The 23,678-nt window shown below is 36.8% G+C and overlaps 1 protein-coding gene and 2 long non-coding RNA genes across 5 annotated transcripts in view; 1 reads left to right on the top strand and 2 right to left on the bottom strand.

Annotated features, from left to right (window-relative positions):
* Nucleotides 1–559: 559 nt before the first annotated feature.
* The window catches only part of LOC124163678 (DDB1- and CUL4-associated factor 13), a 24,595-nt gene continuing 1,476 nt past the window's right edge, over nt 560–23,678 (bottom strand). Inside the window, exons 1-10 of one of the 2 annotated variants that reach the window (XM_046540738.1) lie at nt 15,766–15,862; nt 9,868–10,001; nt 9,583–9,782; nt 8,322–8,528; nt 7,510–7,678; nt 7,186–7,333; nt 6,953–7,106; nt 2,753–2,899; nt 1,601–1,764; nt 560–777 (exon numbers count right to left, since the gene is read on the bottom strand). In XM_046540738.1, coding sequence (XP_046396694.1) covers nt 690–777; nt 1,601–1,764; nt 2,753–2,899; nt 6,953–7,106; nt 7,186–7,333; nt 7,510–7,678; nt 8,322–8,528; nt 9,583–9,782; nt 9,868–9,937 — 1,347 coding nt within the window. In that variant the 5' untranslated portion in view covers nt 9,938–10,001; nt 15,766–15,862 and the 3' untranslated portion in view covers nt 560–689. Of the gene's footprint in view, nt 778–1,600; nt 1,765–2,752; nt 2,900–6,952; nt 7,107–7,185; nt 7,334–7,509; nt 7,679–8,321; nt 8,529–9,582; nt 9,783–9,867; nt 10,002–15,765; nt 15,863–23,678 lie in introns of those variants that run through there. The other variant, XM_046540739.1, reaches the window with a different exon arrangement.
* On the bottom strand, nt 11,529–15,752 carry LOC124163680. Of its 2 annotated transcripts, XR_006865823.1 has the most exons (7): nt 15,638–15,752; nt 15,403–15,473; nt 14,124–14,424; nt 13,813–14,050; nt 13,581–13,739; nt 12,078–12,273; nt 11,529–11,821 (listed from the first exon to the last, which is right to left on the bottom strand). It is a non-coding gene; the product is annotated as an uncharacterized LOC124163680 (long non-coding RNA). The 2 variants fall into 2 exon arrangements; XR_006865822.1 differs by having other exon boundaries at nt 11,529–12,273.
* LOC124163681 overlaps nt 22,950–23,678 on the top strand; it is a 13,476-nt gene continuing 12,747 nt past the window's right edge. Inside the window, exon 1 of the long non-coding RNA XR_006865824.1 lies at nt 22,950–23,311. This is a non-coding gene — a long non-coding RNA (uncharacterized LOC124163681). The remainder of the gene's footprint in view (nt 23,312–23,678) is intronic.

Raw genomic sequence — 23,678 nt, 5'->3', positions numbered from 1 at the left:
GTAATTATGTGACATTAATATGGAAACACTTCAAAGTTCACAATAACTAATTTTCTTAATAAAAAGCAAATAAAAAAAAAAGATGAAAAGTTTTATGAAAGCAAGAGGAGTAAGGTAGAGGCTCGGAAAATGCCTATTTTTGATCACACAATGCATTTGCAATATATATCCTCTTGATAATGATCAATATTACCACCCTGCTTTCCTGAATCAAAACTTAGCTTAAACTCAACTGTATACTAGATAAGCACCTTTAATTCAATTGCTGCAGCTAAAAGTTTTAACTTATTAATTCTCAATTAGCATCCTCACAGCAATTGAGTTATAACTATGCAGTATGCACGATGCTACATCTCATCTTCAATTAGACACTGATGTAGAGAAAGTATTTGCCATTACATATAATTATTTCCTTTTTATACTCACCTTGTGTAATTTTCTTTATAGTAAATCTACGATTGTACTAACTGAAAAAATGGTCATGAAAAAGCTTTCAAGTTCATGAAAATCACCTTTTCTGAGGGCTTCTCACCAATGTAAGAATAATAATTCACTCATGTATTTAGATACTTTTGTAGCAAAATTTATCACAAAACAAAATTATCAAGCATTGAAAACAGTCCTTTAGTAAAACAGGCACAAACGAAAGAAAAATTATAACACATTTGGTCCACATAACTTGGTATAGATTACTCCTTTTCCTCAATAACGTGCCTTTTCCTTTCAGGCACATGAGGAACAGTCCCAGGTTTGGAATGAGCTCGTCTGTTAGCATCCCTGCAAATGAAAGAATAATGAATAAACTTAAGAAATATCAAAGATTAAGATGGTCCAAACAAAAAAAACCCAATATATGGTAACAGTGACATCTGAAGAAGTTGCTTTTTTTAAACTGTTTTCTTACAATGGGCTTTGTTATAATGAGGTACTTTGCATGCTGCGTTGCCTCAAGATGAGCAAAGAGCTCACACAGATTGATCATGTGATACACAAAGAAAGCAACTACATTGGACTCCATTATTAAGGTATTCACCTGTCTCTAATGGTTAGAATGTATTTGTGATCAGGCATGCCTTTGCATTAGGATGTCTTACGGCAATAAAATTTATTTACTGATGATGCTCATATATGTACAAACATATTTTGATTATGTACCTTCTTACCCTAATTTATGAATTTTGTTGGACAAAGAATGATAATCAATGCCTGATAACTCACTGTTAACAACCAGTCAGATTTGATATCCCTGATAAGCTAAATGATGCTAAATTAGAACGTATGTAGGCCAAGCCAGGCATGCACGCCATTCCTGCTTCTGATAAGCTTCACAGCTTATGACAATACCCACTTAAAAGTGTGATAACAAGGCTATAGATCAGGATAAAGAGAAACTCTCACCATAACATGGAACTCAGAAGTGAAATTGCATTTAAATGCAATAAAATAATTTCTGAGCGAAAAATTATCCCCTACAATGGGTTGTGAGTGGTGGTTCGACCCTGGTGCCTTGCAAAATTATGACCTACTTGCAGCAATACTTCCTCTCAAAACAGCAAGCATTGCAAGCACAAAATATATAAAATAAAAAGGTTTTACGTACTTGCGCGAGGTCTTGTCCTTGATGGCACGCAATTCTCTCTGAGCGTTGTAGATGTGCTTGGGAACCTGCCGATGACGTGCAATTCTCTTGATTTGTGGATGAAAAGCAAACTTCTCTCTCAATGCTTGAGAATATTCCAAAGCTCTCTTCTCACGAGGTTTGAGCTGGAAGAAAGAGAAGCATAAATGCATACAGGAACATTAAACATTCGGCACATTCCTACTCAGGTACAATCATGCAACATACGTGCAAAACATAGAAAAACCCTGATTAGAAAATAAAATATTATCCAAAGAGATCATGAATTACAAAAATGTAAGAATATGCGATCCAAAATAAAAATTTGGGCAGGCCGCTATTTATCAATAATTGAACTATTTTTATAAATGCAAAGTCAGTGGCTGATAAAAAGATTACACATGGTGAACTACACAATTAGAAACTTTAATTTTAGCAAATACACTTTAATTTTAGCAAATACATATGGCATAAGCTGAATACATAAGTATATTTTCTTGGAGTACAATTTTCATAAATAACTTCACTCAATCTCCAAAAGATATGGAATTAATACATAAGATACTTCAATTTCATTCAACATATTCAGATTTTATTATTATTCATTATTTAACTGCCATATTTCCACCAATAGAGGTCCTGGTCATGCATAAATTTACAGGAGAAAACAAATTGTGATTTGGCTAACAATAACAATTTAGCAACCTGAATAACGTCACCAGCATATATATTACTGCATAGTGGATGTTATGATGAGCTATTATTGATTTTTAAATCCTTCTTACAGCATATTATTTTAAATTTAATGAAGTTTAATGAAATTTCAAAATAATTTGCAATAACTTAAATAATAATAAGCTCTGCTAAAACTTTATCTGGCAAAATAATTATCTGAACGAGATAATTGTAAGCAAATGGAAAAAATCTGGTCATTGATTTAGTTTTATTTATAAATAGTTTATTTATAATTACTAGGGATTTAGAGAAGATATTCATTTTTCCAAATATCAATTTCAATTTAGAGCTAGTTATAGCTCATTAAACTAGATCTGCTGTGAATTACACTGGTAGCAGGCATTGAGCATTCATCAAAACACCATTCCTTTAAAATAAATTGGCAAATCATGGACTTACAACTCCCAGCTTCTCTGCTGCCCTAGCCTTCCAAATGCGTATATTCATTTCATCAGATGCTGATGCAATATACTTGGCATCTAAAGACCATGAAACGCAAGTCAGCCGCTGCATTCGCTTAGTGTGATAAACATCTCTTGAATGACCCTGTAAAGAAAAGAATTCAACCAGAGAATGTAAAAAAATACTTAAAAATATATGTACAGCACTAATCATTTATAAGTTTTATAACAGAACAGTCTCTGTCGAAAAATAAATTGAAAAAAATAAATAAATTGTGCTTTTGCTGAGAGCGAAATATTTATTTCTGCACATTGGATTAAATATTACATTAAAGCAGAAATTTGGAGAGAAATGTTAGCCCTCTTAGTGCTATCCTTCTTCCTGGGGTACTGGTGGTACAGGTATTACAGAAATGAGGAGGAAATATTTTCATAAAATGTAGCAACTGGGATAAAAAAACAATACAAAACTATTTTATTACATATCCACACACGCTTTTTTAAATTGATGACGTTAAACTGGTTAATATTTACAAAATATGTTTACGTTTACTGTAATAAGTTATGGCAAATTAAATAATGGACTATGTAAGAGCCACACTTATGTGCACATTAATAAGCACCTCCTTTGGTAACTTGCAGCAAAACTTCACAAATCATTTCCAGAAAGCTCATAGAAATTACTAAAAAGCTTACTTTGCTAGATAATCAAGCCATCGAAAATGTGCAGGGTTTATACTGAATTTTCATTTCCAGTGCTTTAATTTTAAAGCAGTCGCATTCACAGATTTTATCAAAAAATGCACCAAGAAATATGTATAGTGAAATTAATCAAGCACTACTTAGTAGTAGTAGCAGAAATAAATTCAAGCACTCAGGAATTGGCACTACCCCTCGCTGCTCAGCAATAAACGACTTAACTTGTACGCAGCTAAACTCTGCAGTTTCAACCATAATTTTCATTTTTTTGGACCTTTCCAACACCATAACCTTATGAATCTAGTTAGTCTGATGTGAAAATTCAGGAGGTAAAATCTACCTCAACTAAATGTACACATTACCCATAATGAAATTCTATTAACAGAAAAATAGTAAAATATAAGGGTAATTTGCGTAAAATGTATGAGTAGCCAGGAACCTACTAGCTTCATTTATACAAGTCCAGCAGGTGCTTGCCACTCAATTTACTCTGCCAGATCACTGGGATGGCTTCTTCAATAAGTAAAGAAGCCAAGGATTGGATTCTGGCCTGAAAAATATTTCACCTTCACCAAGCCTTGAACCGCTGACCATCAGGGTCAGAGTCCAATGCTGTAACCACTACACCAACACACCAATTACTCCTAATCCAGTACTTTACATAATACATTCATACAGATATGATACACAGGTACACAGATACACAGGCTATTACTTAGGTAAGTCCAAGCCCAAAAAAATTGTTTAAATTTTATGTTTCAAGATTTATTTTGTTATGAATTGTAAATTCAGATGGCAAAAATTTTGCACCTAAGTGGCTGAATAGTACATAAAAATTTTATTGGTAAAAAAAGAATAAAAATATGATGATGCTAATAAATTTAAATTTTTATCATTTAACAATTCCTTAAACAATTAATTTAAAAAATTAAAATAACACCTTTACATACTTAGTTAAATTTATGGATTGAACAATGAATTTATGACAGCAATAAGCCCACATGCAGTGTAGTTTCTTTGCAAAAAATATAATAATGCAAATATTATAGTTGCAAAACAACAACAATTTTGAAAATACCTATAATTCAGGTGTTTTTTTTTCGTTTGAGTAGGCTTATATTTTTACAAATTCTCACTTAAATTTGACAATGAGTCGTCAATGGCCACCTGCAGTCCGAGCTGCTGTTGAATGATGCACACGGCCTACTTTACAAATGAAATGTGGTAAATAACTTAAGTAACCATGACCACCAAATAATGAGGATGAACTTTTTGGTCCATAGCTTCAATATGCATAAACCACAAAATTTAAAAAAATGCCATTTGATTATTCCATCAGCACCAAGAAATGTATACATACACTAACATAAGTTACAGCTGGACATCATGAGGCATTGAATGATGTAGCCAACACATCAAGCTCAAGGAATTGACCATTCACTATTGAATAAGATCCTACGATGAATGCCCTGGTATTCTTTGTTCAGCTTTAAACTCAAGAAGGCAGGTCTTCGCACACAAAAAATGTTACCCTGAGGCATCACATGTGTGGCATCTTTTGATTTGGGCACTAAAAAAATAATAGGAAACCACCCTATAACCAATATTGTTCAGGTTGAAAATGCACCAATTTTGAACTACAGAAACTTCGAGCCAAGCGCTCTGATTGGCCGCAAGTTTGCTGGATGTGATGGATTCATCACAATCTGTGGCAGGCAAAGTATTTTGAAGACATGAGTTGTCTAAAGCATCCAGCAATGCAGCAATCTCATCGCCAATCATAGCACTTGACTGAAATTTTCTGCAGTTTAAAAATGGAGTGTAAAATCAGTAATTCTGGTTCACATCGGCATCAGCAATCCAGGGATCAAATTTCGTAGCACAATTTTTCTTCACCCTGTGCAGTGATTTTATTGAAAAATACAGCAAGGTGGACGAGATTTAAATTTATTTATCCTAGCAGTGTATCGTATTCCAGTAAAAATCAAAAATGGAAGTAAATGTGAAATCTGAGGGCAAGGTGCACTCGCAGCAAATTGTCACGTACACATTTTCGTTTCTGAGCTCTCAATTTGGTGGCGTCTATATTAAATGCCGGTGTTTTCCGTCGATCAATTTCTGAGAGAAGAGGCCATATTTCATATATCCACATCAATTTTCCCCCGAACGTTTTAGTAGCTACGTTACATCGAAGAGAGTTTGATGAGTTAGTGAGAAAAATACACATTTGATAGAAATTGATAGAAAAAGCGAACAATAACTAAGTAATTGCTTCTCACCAATTTTCAACCAAGAAAAGAAGGTTCTCAAATAACTGCGTATCATAATGCCAGAGACATGAGTCTGATTGCAGAGCACAATTGCCAGCAAAGTACAACGAAATAAAACACCTGTATAAGGATCAGGTTAGGTGCATGTAGTGGAAGTGAAACACAACACTACGTCAGGATTAATAGTAAACTGATAGGAGATTTTGAAAGGGAGACGGGCCTCTGTGGCCATCTGCAGGAGAAAATGATGTTCATAATTTGAGATAAACTGCTCACTTGCAAGGCAATAATACTTAATGAATCGTGAAATTGATAACTAGATATTACAAAGTAATATCTTTACGGTTGTCGGTCAGTCTTCTCATAGATGCACAAAGCAAAACTTCAGTCATTTCAATGGGTGCGTCTGATTCCATGAAAACGAAGTCGTCTTGTACATGCGTCCTTCTTATCGTCAGCAGAGATGAATAGACTGTCAAAAAATCTCCTCCGATAAATACTAGAGGTAAGCACTTTGAAAACAATTACATAAGCAGTGACTAATACGAGGCTATGAAAGGCAACGGGTAGGCCTTCATCAGTAAGTAAAGATAACTGGCGGAAAGACGCACCCCTAAAAAATGGTAGATATGTATTTTGAGATAAAGAATAAAAATACTGCAAAATGATAGCTGCAAATGTATTTGACCTAAAAAACAATGTTTCTGTGATACGAATGTTAAGATTTCATCTAATAATTCTATTCCATTAATTAATTAGGCGTGTTGAAAGATAGCGCTGCATCCAACCAGCTAATCACCGACTCTTAAGTTTACGGCAAAGTCCCGCAGGCCGGCGAATCGCTGTCTCTTTCAGCCAATAGGTTAACTGGCTTCATTCCGTTCAGATACCTGAAAATGCCCCTAACTATAGCCAAGAAACAATACAAAAACCACTCCCAGAGTTATCTATGCCCTTATTTCAAAGCTTCCAAGACGATACTGGATTTCCATCACCAGTAATTCCCAGTAACATCAAATCAAAGATTCCAGAACAATATATACAGCAATCAACTTTCTTGTCTGAATAATCGAAGGAGTGACTAGTTATTTGCATTCACTTTTAAGGCAATCAAATACCTAATCATCTAAAGTTTCAAATTGAAAAGCATCACAACACATACACCGCAAAAATTAAAGCAAAATAACAACAATTGTTCACATACTACTATAGCATGGATGAATTCTTACCTTGTCAAGCTCAAAAAAGCGAATTGATTTATCATAACTTCCAGACACAAACTCTTTTCCCGTTGGACTGTAATCAACATCAGTAACAGCTGACGTATGGTCCATATGGACATTGAAAGGCTGAGCCAAGTTTCTGGCATCAAATGAATACAGACTGAAAAAACAAGAAGGATTTGCTTAAATTTGGTCACTAAAGGTCTTGAATAAAATGCACCTCTTTACCAGACACTTACTTGTAATCCTCACTAGCACACGTAAATACAAAGGCTTCCATTGGATTCCACGCAACTTTGTTGGACCTCAAGCGCATAACCACCTTGCGGATAGGCCCAGACATTCGAACATCATAGAAGATCATGCTTCGATCACTAGCACAGGCAGCTGGAAAGATAAAATGAGAATTTCACATCAGACAAAAAACTAATGATATTTTCCAGTATACAATCCATTTACAGTTGACATAACCGTCAAGAAAAAAAGTCAATCTGATTTATCAAGAGTATTTGTATAACAAATAAAGATATGACAAGTACCAAGTCATCAAAACAAGTAATTACCCAAAACATTGGTCTGGATGGGGTTGAATGACACTGAGTAGAGGGAGTCCACACCCCAAGAATGCGTCTGAAGAGGTTCATCCCGACTTTCTTCCCATATTTGGCAGAAATCACCACTTGTGGCCAACAACGGCCCATCCCACTGGTGACTCACTGACGTCAGAACAGACTGAAATCATAAGGAAAAAGTCATAATTATGGAGTAGCAGTATTACATCTCCAGTCATGTGCAATTACAATTTTAGCCCAGAAAGGTAACATAACTTCCACCAAGTTATTAAGAGTTGAATATTCTACCAATACCATGCACCAATATATTCTTAAGTGTTAGGACTGTGAAGAATAATTTGGAAAATTTTGGTGGGTGCTTTCCATAATCACCGAACAAGAATACAATATTGGTATTTGTCACTTTATGAGAATTAATATGTTGGCAATTTACACCAGGCATAAAGTAAAAATTATGCGAGTTGTGGGAACCCTTAAGCAACCCTTAAGTTGGCATGAATTCATAGTTCACTTCATAATTGTAGAATTCACTATGACAGAATCTGCTGAACTCAGATTTGTTTGAAAAACATGATGGTCACAACCATAGAAACTGACTGTGGTGATGCCAGACTAAACCAGTACATTTTTAAATTCCATACTCCTCAGGTATATTCCATCCATCAATCAATATTCAATCCATTCACTATAGCAAAAACACACATTTCATTACTTACATATATACTGTAAATTCACTAGCAAACACATACATTTAATTACATAATTCAAAACTATGAATGAACAAGTAGGAAGTTTCAAATTACCTTGCTGATGATAGTGTGACAAGGCTCAACACCTCTATTTGAATCATCTTTAGAGTCTGCATTCCAAATTTTTATCGTGGAGTCATCACCAACTGTCCAAAAACTTTCACCATCTCCACTGGGTGCAAAGCAAATTCCTCTCACCCAGCCATCGTGCGCCTGCCACGATGACAAACAAACTTGACGTGCTATGTCCCACACACGTACCTAAAAAGAAAAAATGCATCTTTCACAACAATTACATTGGAGTACAAAATGAAAGACAGTTGTGCAAATCGCTTGAATAAATATGTAATTAAAACTCGCAAATACCAAATCCTCACTGATATCTTACCATCATCATCACACCTCAATAATCCTAAGATTGGCTTGACAGAACTCAACGCTCAATTCTGTTGAAGGCCTATCTTTTCACGCCTACATTTTTCTTCTCTTTCACATCCTTCTTTACCTGATCCATATATTTTATTTGCAGTCATCCTTTTCCATTCTTGCCATTTCCTTGTCATATCCCCTTCACTTTTTCATGTATATCTCGGCCCATTGTGATGCCTGAACCATGTGTTTGTGATGAAGGAATTTATTCTCCTGCAAAATCCCACTACTTTCTCAAAATCGTTTCGCATTTTTAATCCAAATGCAAAATCCCACTACTTTCTCAAAATCGTTTCGCATTTTTAATCCAAATGCCCCCCCTCTTACATACCCACTGATCAGTCATGTTGGGTGGTCAGGTAATCCGTTATTTTCCTGCATTCAACTTATAAATGACAATGCATTGTGACACAGGCATACTATAACAGCAAAAAAATATTGCCAATAGAAAATACTAAAAATAAAAATCCAACAGTTACAAATATATGGTGATGCTAAATAAATTATTCCATTTTTCTCCCTGACACCTAAATGTTTCATAGTTTTTTCTTGCTTACATCTTTGTTTCCAAATAAGCGCCTGATCATCGAAATGAACAATCAACTAATCACTAAAATCTGGAATTCTCAGAACTGAACTCTATTCTACCTTGAAACTGTCTTCAAACAATCATTAAGTTCCAACTTCACCGTTAAAATTACGGTTTAATAGAGCTTAAACACAAATATTTAAATGTTTGTCATAAGAGAATTCATGCACAATAAATGAAACATGAAAGTTGCAACTGAAAACATTACTAGGTATATTTAATGCTGTCTCCTAGGAAAGGGCAAATAGCACAAAACAAGAAGACAGACATGTCTCCATAAGCATGAAAATCTCTTACCTCTCCATCATAGGCTCCACTAACTAAAAGTGAAACGCGTTTTGGGTGTTTGGCGAGGCTGCACACTCCCTCACGATGTCCGTCCAAGTTTCCAACAAATGGCTTTGCAAATATACGCTCAAGCTTGACAGCATTCAAAGCGCGAGTATACTCTCTAGGACCCTCAAATGGATGAAGGACAGGATCGTAGTTCCGAGGTACTTGAATGGGATAAATAATTATCAATACCGTTCAACTTAAAGGCGATTGTCATTCACCTGTCCTCGAAATTATTCTTATGGGTACCTTTGTAGATATCACGCTTGGTCGCTCGAAGATAATCATCTGGGTTCCTTGTTAAAGCTTTGACTTTCATTATAGTAAATTTTTGCCGTCACTACACCACAAAACAAATTTGTTGATCTTGCTATCACGTTAACCCATAGAGCATCTGGAGAGGGTGTTAGCTACCCCTCCTACGGTAGGAAAGTGAAGCCAGGGGGGCGTGGCACTTTAGCCGGTCCGCCATATTCCATTACCCCGGGTGGAGCAGAAATACATGGTTCCTTATGGGGAATTCGTCAAAGGAAACTCAATATTTTACCTATTGACAGCCGGAAAAAGCCGTTCCCACCGATGAGGGAAGGTTATCTGTTGAATATAAAACCGGAAAAAATGCATCTTTTGGATGAAATAAACGATTCAACCACGGTGTAGCAAATTAAAAATATGACGCACGACAAGTCATTTGCGACATTAGCAACTAATTTTCAGCCGTAAGGTGAAACATAACTGATGAATTCATGTGAAACCACTAAGTTATAACTTGAGATGATCACAGTAGAACTGTTTAAACAAAATTCAGTTATGAAAGTAAATAAAAAAGGATAAATGGACGAGAGAGGAATGGGAGGACACTGAATGCTACGATAATAACGACGTTTAATTGCTATTGCGTGCACTACAAGATTTTATTTGGCTTATAATCCGTCAAAAATATAGGTACATAAATCGTGATTCAAGGAAAGAAATGATTTAGTAAGACTTAGGAACTTTGACGTGGGAAGTAGACGCGTTCATGATGCTGTTGGCCTGGGAAGGATACGAGAGTCAATCGATGATCTTTCTCAACAAGTGCATCGAAAAGATAGTCGGTTAAAAATTTCTGCATTGAGGGCTTGGCTCTATCTGATTTTCATCAAACAATAATCACAACGGAAATCATGCCTACAATTACTTATTAATGCTGTACTAAAGTATTGATGGAAAAACTTTGTACACACAGAGGTCAACCTTCCATTCTTATCACCGGACTTTTTTTTCGGATATGTAACTTCAATATCCAAGTGTTTCACGGTGTAAATCATTTCCGAAACTCCTGTTAAAAACCTCATGGCCATTAAATGGAAAGGGCTTCCTCATCAAAGGACAAATTTGCGCATTAGGTAAGTAAAATATCGGCTAAGAGACAATATCGAAAGAGATTTTGCTTACAATTCCGAGTAAACTGCTATCTAAACAGTAGTATTTGAAGAAATTGAGGATGGGTCTGGTGAATTTCAAGTGCTGACAAATCAGAAATTATTTTCCTTCCCCAAAATCAGACGAACATGCACCGTGGATGACAGCTGTATTAAATGATATCTTTGAAGGAGGTATTAAAAAAAGAAAACTATTGCCATTTTCCAACTTATATAATGTACACACCCATTAAATGTTACATTTTCAGATTTCCAGAATGACTTAACAATGTTATTCAAACTGATTACTTATAAAATTCATACAAAGTAACCAAATTAACAATAAATCTTAAGCAGACATGATGTAACATTCCATTATAATGTATTCAGATTAACAAGAGAACTATGAATACACGATGAGGCTGCCACACACCCAGGATTATTTCCAATTTCTGTATGTTCATACACCCTCAATTACATTGGTTACTGGATTAGCTGAACCTGCAATTAAAAATATGTAAAAACAATTCAGCTCTATTACACCTAAATAGGATATATTTGACAATTTCTATGGACAGAGTCTGTGTGATATATCAAATTCTTAGTATCACCAATAAGGTAAACCTCTGGATGTTTATGAAAAATGCTATCACTTAAGTTTCTATTTCATCAGTAGAACAATGAATGATCAATTGCAATTTGCATACAACTTTCTGCAAAATAATTCTTATGTCGAGAGGGTGATCTTCCTACTAGCACTGTCTTTCTGCTGGACTCCCCCCCCCTCCTCTGCTAAGGAGCTGAAATGCAGTAATTCAAGAATTCCGTTAAAAAGTTAAAGGTCCACTGGGAAACTATAAAACAGAACAATATGAAATCACCATTCCACAACACTATCACTCCTTGACAAATACATTTCATCATTTACCAAAATATCTGCATTTATAATTTCATTAAATAACTACAATAATAATAAAATATTCCATCGTTTAATGACCACTATAGTATGCTTTCTGACTATTCAAGCTAACTCACGTCTTAAAATTAACCACTTACCAAACAGCAGGATTGGTGATTGAATTTCATATAAAATAGGCATTTCCAATCATGTCCTCCATATTAATGCTTCTCACCATTAGGAAAAGGAAACCTAACATACATACAAAGTACTTTCATGGAATGTTTTGTAGATGCACTTCCATCACTCATCAAACAATCTTAACTTTCAAGGTAGCATAAAACAGTAACATTTCTGGAAAACAAAGAAAATTTAGAGTCATTTAATATAGGCAGTGAATTTATGCTGGTAAAAAACCTAACCTATTGGAAAAAAACATTTTCACCATGAATAGGATATTTCGAACAAATATTGCAATTCAGCAAAGACCTCAAGTCAATCTCAATCACTCATTCATCATCATCATTAGCCACCAATGCTAAGATTGGTTTAACACAGCTCTCCATTCCTCTCTCCTGTCCGCTAACCTTTTCACAGCAATGGATTTCTTCTCTTTCACATCCCTTATAACCTGTCACATTTCCCTCATTAATTCGGGACCTTCCTCTGCCCTTCTTCCCTCCCATCTGACCTTCCTTTTTGCAGAAAGCCTTCTTTCAATGAGCTAATCTACTGACTATTTACATCCTGCATTGTCCATCCTTGATAATTGGGTTTCCCAGGTAAGGAAACTCTTTCACCCATTCTAGCTTATGCTTTTATGGGTTAATGTTCGTCTTAGTCTCCTCTGCTCCACTGCATACTAGCTTCTTAGTCTTGTTTTTATTGATCTTCAGGTGATATCTGGCTATTATCCTTTACATATTTTTCAATACGATGACAAATCATTCATATATCTGACACAAGACCGTTATGGAACACATGATAAATGTTCCTCACGTACAATATCCAACACAGCATTACAAGCAGCAGGATGACTTCCAGCCATTTATGAAAAGGCAGTAAATTTTGAAGAAGAATATCAGCTGAAAAATGGCTGAGAATATTATCAAAACAAATGGAAAACTTACCAATAGGAAGTGATACTCCCATTTCTTAAGAAGTGATCTCAAATCCAGAATACAGTTTATATCTCATGTTCCACATCAGCGTGGAACGTGCCATAACTATTCCTCAGGTAAAAAATCCAACATAGCATTACACCAAGTAGAATGGACTCAAAAACATTCCTGAAAAGTAAGTAACTCTTGAACAGTACTCTAACAATGGCTGTGAATATTATCTAAACAAAATGAAACACTTACCACCAGAAAGAGATGCCATCAATTTTTAAGACGTGATTTCAAATCCAGACTACAGTTCAAGTACAGCATAATGTCATTCCCCCACTTAGTGACCCCCATCATTTCATATTTCATACTCAACATCCAAGCGGAATATGTCATACATATTCTCGTAAACATAGAAATTCTTAAGGAACTTAATTTAATACAGCATCACTCCAAGCACGTTGAAGACGATCACATTTCTGAAAAGTATGTAACTTTTAAACTGGAACTCGGAATTTCTGTGAATATTATCAAAGCAAATGGAAAACTTACCAATAGGAAGTGACACTCCCATTTCTTAAGAAGTGATCTCAAATCCAGAATACAGTTTATATCTAATGTTCCACATCAGCGTGGAACGTGCCATAACCATTCCTCAGGTACAAAATCCAACATAGCATTACACCAAGTAGAATGGACTCAAAAACATTCCTGAAAAGTAAGTAACTCTTGAACACAACACGAAAAATGGCTGTGAATATTATGTAAATAAAAATTACCTTACCGATAGGAAAAGAATGCCATCAATTAAAAAGAAGTCGTTTCGAATCCAGAATACAGTTCATTTTAGACTTCATGTAGATATCATTAGGTCAGCCTCCAGTTACAGACACCCTTCAAGGAGATGAAAGCCAGGTAATTATGATTCAGCTTAGTCATGGAACATGCAGCACATATCCCTGTGGTTCAACATCCAATGCAGCAACACATGTTTAACCAGCTGAATGAATGAAGAAAACACTCTGAAAAGAAATTACCTCTTAAAAAGGAATCCGAGCATGCCTGATAATATTATCTAAACAGAAATAAACTTACCGATAGGAAAAGAATACCATCAATAAAAAAGAAGTCGTTTCGAATCCATAATACAGTTCATTTTAGACTTCATGTTGATATCATTTGGTCAGCCTCCAGTCACAGACACACATCAAGGAGATGAAAGCCAGTTAATTATGATTCAGCTTAGTCATGGAACATGCAGCATAGGAAAAGAATACCATCAATTAAAAAGAAGTCGTTTCGAATCCAGAATACAGTTCATTTTAGACTTCATGTAGATATCATTTGGTCAGCCTCCAGTCAAAGTTGTTACCACAAAAACAAATATAAACAACACCTACGAGCAAAAAAAGATGAACAAGAGCTAAATGAAAAATGATGTTAACCAAACATTGCAGTAACTAGCAGCAAAAACTAATTACAACATGTGGCCTCCACTTTCTAAGAGATATGGGGACATGAATGGGCTATGGAACAAGACAAAACGCATTCAGGGCATGTTAAGTGGTCAAGATTCAATAATACTGTCAAATGATGCTTTCACAACTTTGTTTTTAAGACTGAGCATTTTATTTCTCAATGAGATCAATTAAGGTGTATATAAACCTATCAACAGAGGAAGAATTTCATGCTCTTTTGCTGCTGAGTAAGTGATGTTACTGGTCATCGCTAATGATCATAATAACTTTTCGGTCGATAATTGTAATATTGCCTGGCATTCCTATCAAAACATGAGACGCAATTGTAAGGCCAGTTTAATAACTTATTAATTTTGCATTTTAGATCTTATTTCCACAATTTGTGGAAACCAAAATAAATTTGCCAATGCTTGGTTGAGAACCACCTGAACATATGTTATGTTTTTAACAGACGTCGAATTTTGGTGCCTTAGAGTGCCATGCGTATCTCCGCTCTAAATAGACCTAATATCTGAACACTAAGTGTTCAATGATGCACAGTATTCACTCACATCTCACAACTTGCACAGCGAATTGGTACCTTTTTTACCATTATGTCAATACACCAAAATGTTCACCAGCGAAGGTAGGCAGAGATGAAAAGAGTTCCAAAAACGAACTGATATTTTTTTAAATTTCTTACTTCATTATGATAAGCATTATCGCTCATGACAAAATCCAACATAGAATAATATAATTTTAGCACTGATAAGTATTAAGTAGCAATTAACCTGTAAACTGCCGCACAGGAGTCCACCTGCTGCACGTGGCACATACATAGACAATTAACAAGGTTCACCATGCACTTCAAGCAAATGCTACAGATATTACTAATAATTGACTATTTTGCAACTTACCGGTGGAATGTAATTCCTGGTATCCTTTTATCGGGGCAATTACTGCACCCGTAAGCCGCGCAGCAAACCATCTGCGAAGGTTGAATAAAAATGTCGTTTTCAAGGTTGAATACTCACTTTTTAACGGAGAAAATAATATATCAGTATTAAGATGAATTCTAGAATATCAGCGTACGTTCAGAATGCTTCAGCAGCATCGGATTACTGAAAATTAGGCGATTTTCTTAACACGTACCTTTATGAGAAAACGAGCGAGCGGGGTAAAGGAATATGGTGGACGAACAAAAGCGCATCGGGTAAACAGGTTTCTGCTGGCTTCACTTTTTTCACCTAACGCCCTCTCCAGATGCTCTATGCGTTAACCACATGCTCGCGTAATGTTTGAACTCCACATCAACAAGCTTGAGTTAGCCCATGCGCCGAGAGGCCACAACAGGATAGCCAACATAGGCGATACCTCAATGATTTCTATGAAAAGACTATACAGTGCTACCAACACCAAATACTTTTGTTTAAAACTCTTTGTAAACATTGAAAAATATATAGGAAGGGATGAGGATTGGAATTATGCCGCTCAAGAGACAACGCTGGTTGCTTCTTCACTCTCTAAACACACATATATCTTCGAATTGCGTTATTTCCGATGATATTAATGCAGAAGATTTTTGCTTCAATCATAAGAAGGTTAAGCATGGGTTAAGCCATGGAGAATACATTATAATGTGTAATGTATGTAATGTGTGTAAGAGTAATGTATTAATCATGGGTTAAGCATTGATTTTTTAAATTTTCTATATATATAGCATTTATATACATGCACTTAGGGGCGGATTCAGCATCAAATTTAGGGGGAGAAGGGAGTCATCACTACCCACCCCCCTCCCCCAACCGGGAGAGAGAGAGGCATACCATGGACACAAGAGTACTCTGTGCCATGGAAGAAGATGGGCATACGTTCTGGAGATTTTTTTTTAAGTAACCATTTTCTACGCGTATGTGAGCCTAAAATTTCATTTTTATTCTTAATATCAAATGGAATTGCACAAGTTTATGCACTTAAGAAGTTTAACCAACCAAGCCAAATTCGGTCAAAAGCAAAGCCAGCTCGACAACAATGACCGCGTTCCGTTACTAAGTTACATTGTTACATTCTTGAATTCTGCGACTTGCGCTGGATTGTTCGCATTGGAGCGGATTTTTCAACTGCTAATCTACAGATTGAATTGAGAGTTCGACGAAAAGGAGGCTATTTTATTATCTTACTTAAGGAGAAATACCTTGTACGTAAACCGACAGAATTGCTAAGAGCTACGGGAGAAAAATTCGACGAAGTGACGAGCTGTCACGGTAAGTGTCCTTCTCATAGGGTGCTTTCCATTCATGCGACTCATGAGTCGACTTGTGTCGGCTCGCGGCATTTGTTTATAACTCTCCTATTCCTGTGCGTTACCGTTTGTTGACTTGTGTCACAACAGTCGGCGACACGCACCGAATGGAACACGAAAACCGCGACGCAAGTCGACTTGTGTCGACGTGTGTCAATGAATGGAAAGCACCCATAATGTTTACTATCGTTTTTGTAACGTTTCGTAAGATATAATACGCTCATTAAAAGAGACAAAAGCGACATTTGTGTCCTAAATTAATAGAAAATGCTCAAATGACTTACTTTCGCTTGTATTAGATTATATCTACTATCTATAATAATAAGTAGATATTATCTAAATTAGATAATATCTATTTATTAACCTTTCATTATTACTTAAATTTTGATTAAGAATTATTTAAATTGAAAAAAATGAAATTTTATGTATCGACGATCATTCTTCTATTTGCAGGGGCATTTTAAATCCATCCGAGAAGAAGACTTGGATATTTTAAAATGAAGTGGCCGTCGGGTTCCGCCGCCATTGCCCTGGTGACAGGTGCAATGGTCATCGCTGGCGGTGTAATCGGGGCCATTTGCTATTGGCAGAAAAGAAACAAGAGCAATAGGGTGGTTTCCTATTATTTTTTTATTGCCTTAATCGAAAGATTATTACTCCTGGAGTACGTATTTCACGCTTTTAGATTTTTAAATGACAATATCTATTTTTCGCGATTAAATGAAAAGTGAAAATTTTCAAGCGCGCGAAAACGCGACGCTCAAGTATGAATGCCGGGAAATATCTCCGTACGTCGTATTTCTGGTTCCCCCTCCCGCCCGGTGAGGTGACCTTGAGGCGAGGCTTAGCGCTGATACGTCGCAGGCTGCCAGCGGGTAGCTGAGTACCTTGCTGAATGGTAGCGCTTGGCTTAAAAAAGGTTTATTAATACCTTTTCAAACGAAGAAAACTTTCCGACCTTAGCCAGTTTTAATAGGTGATTATTAAGATATGTTTCCCTGAGCTCTGTGCCTCATGCATGCATTGGTAACCTCAGACGATGTATAACTCCTATCCTCTCGTGTAGAAACTAGGTCCCTGTGACGTCACGTGGAGTGGAATCGCATGGGCGCCAATCTGGCCTTTTTCAAATGAGGATAAAATTTGACCCTTGCCATTCGTCTAAACCGGTATTTCAAAAACCAAATAATTTGTGTATTATGAATACACTAATGGTGGGTAACGAATCGCAATCAATGCCTTTCGTTTTCTTTGATGAAGGAAACTACCCTATTTCGACAAAGATGAACCCGAAATACAGGAGGAGAAGGACTTAAACGACTATGAGGCAGAAGACCCCAAGACTGAGAAAGGAGGCGAAGAAGTCAATGAAGAGGAGATAAGTGCAGGAAGGAACGAGAATATGATTGAAATGGCGCTAGTGGCTAAACCGGACGCAGAGATGGACCGTGTCGATGAGTGCTCCGACAGGAATCTGCGAATGGAAGTGAAACATTGGGGAGAGGGGAAGGAAGTCCTGATTATATACACCTAATTAGTGTATATTGATTCCAATAAAAACTGAATAAAACTTGAATTTACGTGTTTATATCTCCCCCCGAGAAGGGCGTACCCAGGACCAAAACTAAGGGGTGGTTGTTCAAGTTGTAGGTAACATTTAAGCATGGAAAAGGTGAATGAAATCAAAATTTTAAGGAAAATGTAACAGCTCTTTATTTAGCTTTTAAAATTATTTGAATGAAAAATATTATTTTCCTTAAAGGCATTTGCGATTTTTGCTTCTAGGAGAGGGGGCGAGGGGCAGCTGCCCCCTCCTGCCTCTCGCTGGGTACGCCCATGCCTCATGACGATATGTAACGACGTTCTTCATAGTCTTGATCCGAAGGTGAGTTGCCTCTTCAAAATATGAAGGTAAGGAGTCCCAAACTGCTCCAAGCGAAAATAGTCAAGAGAAGAAAATTACCAGAAGCAGCTCTACTCATATCCTGAATTTTCGAAATACTAAGTCATCACACCTTCTTCTGTTTTGTTGTTTCTATTTAATTACACAGGCCAACAAAAAAAAATTCGTTTGAAAACTTTTTTCATTTTTATAGCCGATCTTTATAGATTTTGATGTGCCGAATCCAAACCCGGCCTTAGACTAAATATTAAATACATATTGCTTGGAAACTATGGGTGATACAAAAAAAAACTAGGGGAAATATACAGGGTACTGTCTTCAGGGAAATCAATGAAACACTGTGTTACATCATAAAATTGTTAGTATTTACTGCAGCGTGATAATACAGGGTTCACTTGTCAACTGGAATTGGTCTACATTCTCTTTCCCTTTTTTCCTTGATGCTTCTTGTGTAGCTTTTTCTGCGATGAATCGCTTGCTGAACTTCTCGGTGAAGTACCAACAGTACTCCTCATTATCTACATTCATTAGACCTACTTTTTCAATTTTATTATAAATATTAAAAAGCTGTTAAATTCTAAAAATATTGCTTGATTTCATAGATTTAGCTGAAAAATGTGAATAAATGGTGGGTGATACAACTTTAAAATCATCATATTTGGATTCAGCAACTTTAAAAACATAAGAATAAGGTATTTTCAGTAAAAAAGTTTTTTTCATTGTTGGCCTGTGTTATTTTTACTTTAACTTAAGAACTTAATCCATAACAACGCCCGTTATATCAGCAATGCAGTACAACCACTTTAGTCTTCAGCAATTTCAATGCGACATTTACGACCACCATCCGTGCAATCCTGAACTAGCGCTTGCTGACTTCTATCATTTTACTTGAGTGGGAATGTGGTTAGGAGGGAGGCGTTTTCAAACGGACGAGGAGCTTCAGTATAGCGGTAAAATTCATTGAAAGCCACTTGTTGCGACGTTTCATGCAGTGGCGCAGCGAGGGGGTTTGGGGGTTAAAACCCCCCTAGAGCTCAGAGAATTTTTTTAAGTTTAATCCATTTTACTTAATTGGATAGATATTACTAATAGAATAGTGTAAGGATTATTAAAATATACCTAAGAAGGCCGTAAAACACCATTTTGATCCGTTTATCATATCATCATCATCATCATCACTGGTCAACAATCCTAGGATTGGTTTGACGCAGCTCTCCACTCAGTTCTCCTATCAGCTAATCTTTTCACTCCTACCTATTTCTTCTCTTTCACATCTCTCTTTACTTGTTCCATATATTTTGTTCAAGGTATTCCTTTTCCATTCTTGCCTTCCACCTGTCCTTCGACGATTGTCTTCATCAGGCCATCATGTCTCAAGATGTGGCCTATAAGGTTGAATTTAGCATAAAATTCCGCAATTTATTAATCTCGCACCTACCTCTTATCCTGGTGGGTATTCCATACCCCCACACACCCCGGTATTAGTTGCACCTAAACACCCCCCAGCTTAATTCCTAGCTGCCCCTGGTTCCATTAAGAAGGTATTGTAAAGCAGTGGCGCAGCGAGGGGGGTTTGGGGGATAAACCCCCCCACCCCCTCAGAGCTGAGAGAAATTTTTAAGTTCAATCCATTTTACTTAATTGCATTAATATTACTTATAGAATAGTGTAAGGATTTATAAAATATCCCTCAGAAAGCCGTAAAACTCACTATTTATCCTAAATTTTTTTCTGGGTAGGGCCCCCGCACCTCCCGATTACCCAGGCGGGTATGCCATACCCCCCAAACACCCCAGTATTAGTTGCGCCTAAAAACCCTCCCAACCTTAATTCCTAGCTACGCCCCTGTTGTAAAGTACGCCCGGGGTCACGAACAACAACGAGGCGATGATGCCGAAAAGTTACGGAAAGTGTACTTAATATTTAGCAACGAAATGATTTTTAATGCACAACTTCGTTTTCTATTCATGACTCATCGGAAGTCGAAAAAAGCATCTCTTGTAAATGAAATAGAACGTACAAAAATTAATGCATCTAAAATATACAGGCACAGAATTTTGATTCCAAGCACGAAAATAAAAAGAAGTTACAAAATACTGAATATTTAAAATATCAAGGCATAAATTATTAGCCACTTTGTTAATTTCTTCTGATCCTTCTATACTTGAGATGCTTGTTTGGCCGGGAGATCTGAAGACAACAAACCTCGTCTCTAACCTCCTCCGAATAATAAACATAATGCAGTTGTATCAAATATTAGTGGTAAGTTAAAGCTAATATTTGGCAGTTCTGGATACCACCGTTTGTGCCACGCAAATGAACATTGAGTTGACATTCGGATGGAGATTAAACACATGGAAAAATTTTTCACATGTACCTTTCGTCACTACTCCCACTATTATAGATACAGCAGACTGCCATATCAAATTATTTGGTTTTAAAAATGGCGGTTTAGACGAGTGGCAATGGTCAATTTTATCCTCATTTGAAAAAGGCCAGATTGGCGCCCATGCAATGCCACTCTACGTGACGTCACAGGGACCTAGTTTCTATACCAGTAGATAGGAGTTTTACATCGTCTGAGATTACTAATGCATGAATGAGGCACAGAGCTCAGGGAAATCTGCCTTAATAATCACTTATTAAAACTGGCTAAGGTCGGAAAGTTTCCTTCGTTTGATATGGTAATAATAATCCTTATTTAAGCAAAGCGCTACCAGCTAGCAGAGTACTCCGCTACCTGCTAGCAGCCTGCATCTCAGCGGCACACACATTCTCGCCCCAATGTCACCTCACTTGCGGCAGCGGAAACCAGAATGACGTCACGCGGAGTTATCCCAGCATTCATACTTAGCCGTCGCGTTTTCGCGCGCTTGAAAATTTTCACTTTTCATTTAATCGCTAAAAATAGATATCGTCATTTAAAAATCTAAAAGCGTGAAATACGTACTCCAGGAGTTATAATCTTTCGAATTAAGTAATAAAATAATAATAGGAAACCACCCTATTGTGCGGGAATATCAACATAAAATAGAGCATGTTCTAATTTGGTTCCTTGATTCACTTGTTAACTCGTAGATACATCTGCACCTGCGAGGTACCCTACGAGCCATCATCAGGATGTGAGGCAATGGGTGATTCCACGCCAGGCATGCAGCACTCATCCTAGCCTTATTATCAGACACGCACTCGTTTACCGGACACTAAAATTGTAAATTTAACTTGCTCTTGCAAATGCATTGCCTTAACGCAGTAAAATTAACATAAGAGCTGAACTGAGCTCGGAGAACTCTGAAAATAATTGCCGTAAAGTATACCATTATTAGTAAAGTAGGAAAACTACGTGTGTATGTGACGTCACGAGAGGTATTTAGGGCTGAGGGTTGAGGATTGCGCCCTGAGTCCCCCCCCCCACCCTCGCCGACGCTCTCCTAGTACCTCCCCCTAACCACCAGCTCCACCCAACGACGCGCAAATAGAACCTCTCCAGACCGCCTCCGTGATGCACTTCGACTTAAAATCAAGGCCAGCAATTTTGACTTGACCCTGGGCTATTTGCGCCAGGATACTTGCGCCCTGATATCCTTAGCAGTTCCCCGCCCTCCATCACCTTTTGTTGTTGGTGGGCAGTAAGTAAGAAGCAGTGCGTCCCTATAGGTTTTACCGATTAGTCCTCGTTCTGCCATGGTGAAGTTTGTGTCTCGCAGCAGTTCGGTTAGCGCTGAGAGGTGGACGATATCTCGCTGATGAGTACTGGTAGGTCATGCGTTCGTTAATAACCTATTATTCCATGATATTTCTACCTGTTAAATCATATTTTTTCATAGTTTTTGTGCGAGAAGGCAAAATTCTGTGGCAAAAGGGTTTGGGCAAAATGAATGGAGTTTTTGCGCTCGGATTTTAAGAATAGACTTACCATGTTTTGTAACTATTATAAACATCCGGATGCAAGCAGCAAGGTTTAGTTCTGCGATGCATTTTCACGTTCAAGTTTATGTTGAATTCATGAATTCTGTTCACGCATCCGCATATGTTTCGTTCAATTTAAACATTTCAGAAAAATACATGATCTTTTACTAGTTACGGCATCATAACACCAGGCTTTTGAGAATTGGTATGCATTGCATGCTTCTTCCGCTGTCGCCATTCCTTATTGTCAAATGTATGGAGGTATAGTTTCATCAATACAAATATTTTGTTATAGCTAAAGGTCTATTTCTTGTTGTTTTTTTAGGTTTTAAGTAGGGTGGAGTGAAAATTTTAATTAATCAACTGAATCGAAGAACAAGCCTAAAATAAAAATTTCAACAATAAGCAAAAAAAATCAACGACCCCTCTCAATCCGTTGGGTCAACCCTTGGAGTATTAATATCATCGGTCATACTGTTTGCAGATTGCATGTCTCATGGAAATAATGTGAAGCTACCTGCTGTGTTACTAAACGGAAGGAGTAAGTGTTCATCAATCTATTCAGTGAAGTGGCAGTGTCAACAGTTCATTAAAAAGTTAATTGTCAGTTATATGTTGAATGTGAAGTGCCGGTGAAAATAAGTTTCTATTTTGGAGAGTCGACGTTGTAAAGCTGAGCTCTGCCGCCGATGGACCCGACAGCAAATAAAAGGTAGGGAGTCACCTCTTGCAGAGTGATTCCATTGAAGCTTAAACATTTTTGCAGAAAACAATTTCAAATAATCAGGTTTTAGCACCCACTTTCTCTGAGGAGAAGGAAAATTCTTTATCACAATGTGATGTCTTTTTGAATGATGCACAATTATCTTTGGATGATGATTCCATTGTTTTTTTTGTAATATATCGGGATTTAAAAAAATTATTTTCAGGTTGGTTCAATAGGTTTTAAATTCAATAAATGAACTTTTACTATTGTGTGACGCTACCACATACTTTCACAGGCTCGACTTAGTTGAATTCCGATTTAACGGGATGAATAGTAAACTTCGTAATGTTCTATTACATAAACTTTACACCTT

Source organism: Ischnura elegans, chromosome 8 (assembly GCF_921293095.1).
Source record: "Ischnura elegans chromosome 8, ioIscEleg1.1, whole genome shotgun sequence".
Taxonomy (NCBI): domain Eukaryota; kingdom Metazoa; phylum Arthropoda; class Insecta; order Odonata; family Coenagrionidae; genus Ischnura; species Ischnura elegans.
This window is presented reverse-complemented; position numbering and strand designations above follow the sequence as displayed.